General features: G+C 50.1%; 1 protein-coding gene across 1 annotated transcript in view; it reads left to right on the forward strand.

Moving 5' to 3' along the window:
* Positions 1 to 12: 12 nt before the first annotated feature.
* The window catches only part of St6galnac2 (ST6 N-acetylgalactosaminide alpha-2,6-sialyltransferase 2), a 15968-nt gene continuing 8871 nt past the window's right edge, over positions 13 to 7109 (forward strand). The window contains exons 1-2 of the mRNA XM_015504138.1: positions 13 to 137; positions 3613 to 3673. Coding sequence (XP_015359624.1) covers positions 13 to 137; positions 3613 to 3673 — 186 coding nt within the window. The remainder of the gene's footprint in view (positions 138 to 3612; positions 3674 to 7109) is intronic.

The raw sequence follows: 7109 nt of genomic DNA on the forward strand, positions 1-7109 counted from the left end.
TAAGAGACAGGCATGAGGCCCCCGCGCGGCCAGCCCTTCTGGCTGCTGCTCCTGCTCGCAGCCGCCTGCGCGGGGATCCTCCTCGTCCTGTACTCCTCGCCGGTGGAGCGGTTCCCGGGGTCCCAGTCCCGAGCCAGGTAGGGCTGCCGGCTGAGCCAGGGGCGCAGGGGGCGAGCAGGGAGCGGGAGGGCGCCCCGCACCGGGCTCTCCGGCCGCCCGCAGCCTTCAACCCGTCCTCGGCGTCTACCCCGCCTCTCCCCGCCCTGCCCACCCGGTGCGGCCGCTCCGCCTCGTCCCTTTGTCCCCAGAGCCTCCATCCAGAGCTAACCTCGCGCTGCCTCGACCCCGCGGCTTCTGCCGGGGTCTGAAAGTCACGGACGACCGTTCCTGCACTCTGGGTTGATTCCCTCTGTGCCCGATTTAAAACACTTTTTATTGTCTAAATTTGGCTGAACCACCCGAGTCTGAGAAAAAGAGTTTCTTGTGTGCAGGCAACTCTCCGAAACGTCACCATTTTCAGACTCCACTTTTGAGGTCTCCTGGCTTCCACCTTTGCCGGGATCCTCAGGCAGGTCGACTGTTGGTTCTGGTCTCTGCTCTGCTGGCGCCGGGCTCCCCTCCCTCCCGGCCTGGCTGCGCGGCTGTTTATTTCTGGATAAGCGGCACCTGGACTCCCCCGGGAACAAGGGCCGCTTCTGGGTGCATCTGAATCCCCACCTGCGCCTCCTCCTGCGCTGGTCCCCCTCCTGCTTGCCCAGGCACCTTTCATTTCATTTGCGCCCCACGAGGAGAAACCTGAGAGTCTGCCATTAGCAGGACAGGGTTCCAGTTACTGGAGAAGTCTCAAAAGGATTTAGTTTTACTTCTGGTGGGCAGACCAAGCCGCAGTGGAGTCTGGGTTTGGGAGGCCAAAGAGCACCGGAGCCTCACCCAGAGGCCTTGGCAGGCTTTCCATTCCAGTGCATCGGCACCCCTCAGCACACCTTGCTGCAGGCACAGTGAGATGGAAACAAAATATCTGCTTCCAGGGGACAAGGTCAAAGGACACGTCCAAGTTCCAAATAATATGAAGCACACTTGCAAATTATTACGAGTCCACCCCTCTTAGATGGAAGGGTGCTCTAGTGGGACCTGAGGTCACTAACATCCTTTAAAAACACCCAATATATCTTTAAATATGAGTTTTATTGTATCTCCATTATGCTTCAATAAAGCCCCTTTTAAAATTTTTGTTTTAAGATCATTCTCCTTGCCAAGCACTGCGGAGCAGGCTTGTAATCCCAAGGCTCCAGAGGCTGAGGCAGGAGGATCACAAATTTGAGGCCAGCCTGGGCAACTTAGTGACACCCTGTCTCAAAATAAAAATAAAAAGGGTTGGTGGCAAAGCTCCACTGAGTCCAACCCCCAGCACTGCCAGCGCGGGCGCGCGCACACACGTTCTGTTCTTCTTTTCAAAATTTAGTATGACTCAAAAACCTGCCCATTCTTTGCTTCTTGGTGATGGATGGGTTGTAACAAATCCCAGGGGATTGGTCAGGATTCATTCTCATGGAGGTGGTGGATATTTTAGCCCAAGGGGGAAGCAGGATGGGAGGGGGACAGCCAGTGAGCTGTGTGACCTTCTGCAACTAGGACTGCGGGGGGACTTTCCTGGCTACAGGGGACAGTCCAGGAAGATTGACTGGGACAGGGTCTCTGGAATGAAGGAGGGAGCTCTGAGTGCATCTTGAGAGAATGCAGCTGGGAAGAATCTAGTTCAGTGGTTCCCAGGCATGAGGATTTCTAGGCCTGTTTTTATAATTTTTTTTTTTTTATGAAGGAGGGGGTGAGGATCTACATAGGATTTTCAGTTACCATCTATTGACAACATTATTTTGCAAAAGAAAGGACATTTTAGGGCCCCCGATTAGTAACAATATGATCTAAGTTGAGTAAATTTAGCTTTATGAAAAACGGGCTACAATGAGCCGGGTGCAGTGGCACATGCCTGTAATCCCAGCAGCTGAGAAGGCTGAGGCAGGAGGATTGCAAGTTCAAAGCCAGCCTCAGCAATTTAGCCAGACCTATCTCAAAAACAAAAAGGACTGGGGGTGTGGTTCAGTGGTTAAGCACCCCCGGGTTCAATCTCTAGTACAAAACAACAACAACAACAACAACAACAAAACATTGACCTTATTTCTCCTTCAGCTGGTAAAACTTCCCAGAGGGGCATGAGTGGCTCGTCCCCTTTCCCTTTCCCTTCCAGGCAGCCCAGGCAGGCAGCTGGAAGCACTTGGATTCCTGAGGGGGAGGAGTAGAACAGAGGCTGGGAGAGTTCAGGGCAGCAAAACTGAATGGGGTTGGGGGGATCCCCATGTTCACCAATACTCCCACCCTAGCACCTCTCTCCCACCTGTCTCAAGTCTGCCCTGTTCAGCAGTATCTCCATCTGGTTCTCAAAACTGGAGGCACATTGGAGTCACCTGGAATGTGGGTGCAATCAATCAGATCAGAATTTGGGGACTGGGCTCCCTAGGCAGCCCAGGTTGAGCACTGTATCCTGGCCCTTTCTCAAAGGGGTCACCCTGTCCCTGAACAGGGGACCAGTTCCAGGGGGGAAAGGGACAGTAGAGGGAGGAATCATCTCTGCCTTTTCTGAGCTGTCACTCGAGAGTCTTTCAAGAAACCTGGGAAACCAAAGGGAGGCAGATCCCAGATTCCGGAGTGGTCGGCTGTCTCAGCACCTACAAGAGGTTTTTTGATTTTCCCCTTGCACACTGCCAATCCCAAGTCCTCTGCCACCTGCTCTTTTCTGGATGCTGGGGGTGGGGTTAGCATGACCACCCTTTTGAATGGGCTTATGGTGGACCCCATGCCTTCCTTCCAGTTTTCCCTCTGCCCTGCTATTGGGGCCACCTCAAGCCTGGGAATTGGGAGTAACATCAGCTCCTTTCCTCCCTCCAGAAGGGACACTAAGAGAGAGGCTGGCACAAGGTCCTTTAGGTAACAATGGCTGGTATTTAGAAGGCATTTTTCATATGTGATAACCTAGACTTTCTTTGGACCCAACAATCAGATGAGCTCAACGTGATCATCCTTGTTGCACAGATATGAAGACAGGTTCCAAGGCGTTCAGTAACTGCCTGAGACTGCAAGTGGTAGAGCAGGATACAACCTGGGGGTCAGGCTTCTGAGTCGGGCACTTCACCAGGACAGTGCTACAGAAGGCTGAGGGGATCCCATCATCTTAGATCTACTGCCCGCCTCCCAGGCTTTGGCAGGGGACCCCTGAGATGGTCACAATTCCAGAGACTGTCAATCTTTCCTATTTTATATTTTCATACTTTAACCACCATCTCACTGTTCCTATAAACCCCACATTTTTGCCATTCTCTGAGGGACCTAATTTCTGGGTTTATGTAGCTAGGCAGAACACAATCAAGTGACAGTATTTTTGTGTGCCTAAAGAGGGAGATATGAGCAAGAATAAGAGTGTGGGAGAAGGGTGAAAAGAATATACTTTTTGGACCCTGACACTTTGTCAGGAATCCATCTGGAAGCTTTCAAGGGGTAGGTCAGATCTGATGCCACGGCTGACCTGGGCCTCTGCTTTACTTCTGCCCTCTCCCACAGGGACATCCAGCCTCACCAAGCATTCTTCCAATCCAAGGCAAGGCGTTCTGGGAACACAAAGGTACAGTGATCACCTCCCCGGGGCACTTTTAAGCATTCTCAGATTCTCAGGGAGGAAGGGAAAGAAGAACAAACTAGAACATTCTCAGGAGATTCCTGGGCCTGGCTCTCTGGCTCTCCACAAGCACAAAGCTGAGCATCCACCCACTGGGGTGTCTGTAACCTAACCAGTAGGGTTTCCTGTACCCCAGCAACAGAAAAGCGTGAATAAATAAGCACATTTCGAGTGTATCCAGATGAAAAGTTCTTAGAAATCTTAAAATGTCACCATAAAACTTCAGGTGGATTTTACTCTGATCATGGAAATACCTACTGACTTTAAGTCACATTTAAACTACTCACCATGGAGTCAACTCCAAGCTCTGAGAAGATGTTCATGCTTGGTAGAGGATCTGAGAACTTAGAGGGCCCTGCTCCATAGTCCTAAGTAATGGCCACCATGGACCACAGGTCCCCAGGTGCTGCTTGGCACGTTACCTGCCTCCTCTGACTTAAACCTCTCAGCAACCCAGGAAGGTAACTCTCCCAGGTGAGCAAACTGTGGCACAGAGAAGTTAAGTGGCTTGCTCAGGATCCCTCAGGGGACAAGAGGTGGTACTGGGACCGAGTCCAGATCTGACCCCAGAAGCTGGCCCTGTTCCACCCTGCCACCAGGGCTGGTTGTGGCAGTTGAGCTAGAGGTTTCTATCTGTGAAGTTCTCAGTGGCAGAGTGCTCACCTAGCATGAGTGAGGCACTGTAAAGTTGTTTTCAGTGCCTGGGAGACTGATTGAGGCCACAGGGAAAGAGACTTCCCTGCATACAAGAGGTAAGTGACAGCCAAGATGTTCAGAGACAGAGCAAGTGGTCCTGGGCAGCTGATTGGGAGGGGGGCATTAAGAACAGAGGCCAACGGCCATGTGACCATCAGGTGAAGAGAGATCCTACATATTGTATGAGTACTTGAACTAGGTTGTCTTTAAATTTTCCCAAGTCCTTTCTACCTGGAATTACATGATGCTAATTAACACATGTGCCCACCTGGTTTAAAACAAAGGATTTGAGGTGGTTTCTGAATACATATAACAAGGTGTTCCAGAAAAAAAATGGGTCCTACTGTTTGAGGACCCCAAAGGGCCATGAAACCAAAAAGAGGCAGATAGATCCAGGATTCCACAGAATGCAATTTATCAGGGTGTGGTCCTGTGCAGCAGCAAGACCTGCATATGACTCTGAAATTTGGGTCCAGAAAGACAGGCATATTTCTGGGTTAGGCCAAAAGTGACTTTATCCAGCTGGAATGGATCTGGTTTATCTTGAGATAATTTCAAATAGTCAAGTGCATCCCTGGAGCCAGGGTCCAAGTTATAAAGCTCCACATACAATTCCAGTGTTATTATCTACTTAGGGTCTGCTGGGAAATTCTGCAGGAAAAACTAGGGTTATTCAGGGGCAATAATGGCAGTTCCATCCCAAGATGGCTGCAGTCATGGCAAGCTGAATCCATGCCCGAGACAAAAACAAAATAGAATAAAATGAGGAGAAGCCCAAAGGAAAAGTAAATGTAGAAAAATAAGGCAATGCTACAAGGTGGGAGAGACGGGCCATGTACCTGGCTCTGAGCTTTCTGGTGGCCAGAGCTAAGAAGACCTTGCCACCACGTCCGTGGGGTAAAAGCAAGCCAGCTACCCAAGGGGAACCCAGGCTTTGCTGAAGTAGAGACCTGAAAACTCTCCTTCTGGGGCTGTAAAGAGGGCCCCTATGAAACAAAGGGTGATGGCACACCCCTGCAATCCCAGGAGCTTGGAAGGCTGAGGCAACAGGATTATAAATTTGAGTCCAAACTGGGCAACTTTGTGAAACCTTGTCTCAAAAAAGCAGAGATGTGGTGAGGCTGGTGTAGCTCATGGTAGAGCACCCCTGGGTTCAACCCCCAGTGCCACAAAAAAGAGAAGCCCCCCAAAAAAACACCTTTATGACAAATTAAATTGTGAAATTATTATATTTAGTTCTGCTATAATGCCTCTTTGAAAATGTGAAGTTGTGCCAACAAGATTGATATGTTAGCTATTGTGGTAGTGCACTCACAGAATCCCAGGGACTTGGGAGGCTGAAGTAGGAGGAATGCCGGTTCCAGGCCAGCCTCAGCAATTAGCAAATCCCTAATGAGATCCTGTCTCAAAAAAAAAAAAAAAAAAAAAAGATAGAAAGAAAGAGTGCTGAGGATGTGGTTCAATGGTAAAGTACTGCTGGGTTCAATACCTGGTGCAAAAAAAAAAAAAGAAAAAAGAAAGGATTGGATGCATATAGACAACAACTTGAGCATCACACAAATTTTGCATTTGCTTATGAGTAATTTTGCCAGTGAGAACACTAAGTGAAGTAGAAAATCACACCCATCTGAACCAGGCCACACAAGGACACACAAAAAGTGCACCCACACACACCCTTGAGCCATCTGTCAGCTTCCTGTCATGTGTTATGGGCTGACCCCACACACGGTATTACAACTTCCCTTCCAATTTCAGATAACCCTCCCTCCCTCCATTTCACACCCACAAGCTGCTACCCTTCGGACACCACTTCCACAAGCAAACCTCAAGTCTGTTTCAAGGAAAAGTGCCATTTTGGGTTCGTAGTTGTGTGTCACTCAACAATGCAGGCTCCTGTCTTTCTTGGGTCCCTGTCTTTGGTTTCATGTCACTGGCGTGTCCAAGTGTTGGGCTGCTCACTCCATCTCCCCAAGCTCTGTGGTTCAGTTGCACAGTTTCGTAAGACGTGGTTAAGCGTCTGTTGGTCAGGCGTTCACTGGGGTAGTGGTGGCGGTGACAGGGCAGCTACCTCCTGCTGCCCTCCCGTCAGGGAGCCCCATTCAGCCATAACGGCAGCCCAGCCCAGCCACAGCTCCTGGGATCCCAATGCTGTGGACAGGCGTCCCCATTCTCCCTTAGTCAGAGGTGCTGTGTTCATTTCCTGTCACTACTGGGGACAAATGACAATAGACTGGGTGGCTTCAAACAACAGAAATTGATTCTCCAAGAGTTCTGGAGGCCAGAAATCCAAAATCAAAGTCTTAGCAGGGCCATGCTACCCTGAAGGCTCTAAGGCAAGCTCCCCGGGCTCTCCCACTCTGGTGGTCCGGGAGCTGCACCTTCCACCCACCTGTCATGACATGTTGTTCACGTGTCTTCACAGGCCTCCTTATGAGGAGGCTCATTGTTGGATTCAGAGCCCAACAAATCACATATTGGCCTCAATTTTTTTTTTTTTTTTTTGCGGGGGAGGGGATGGTCCTGGGGATTGAACTCTGGGCCTAAAGCATGTTAGGCAAATGCTCTACCCCTGAACAACATCCCCAGCCCATAGATGGCCTCATCTTTAATGACACCTTTGATTACCTAGTTCCAAATAAGGTCACCTATTAAGGTTCTAGATGGACATGAACTGGGGGGGGGGGGG

The sequence above is a fragment of the Marmota marmota genome, unplaced genomic scaffold (assembly GCF_001458135.2).
Source record: "Marmota marmota marmota unplaced genomic scaffold, marMar, whole genome shotgun sequence".
NCBI lineage: Eukaryota > Metazoa > Chordata > Mammalia > Rodentia > Sciuridae > Marmota > Marmota marmota.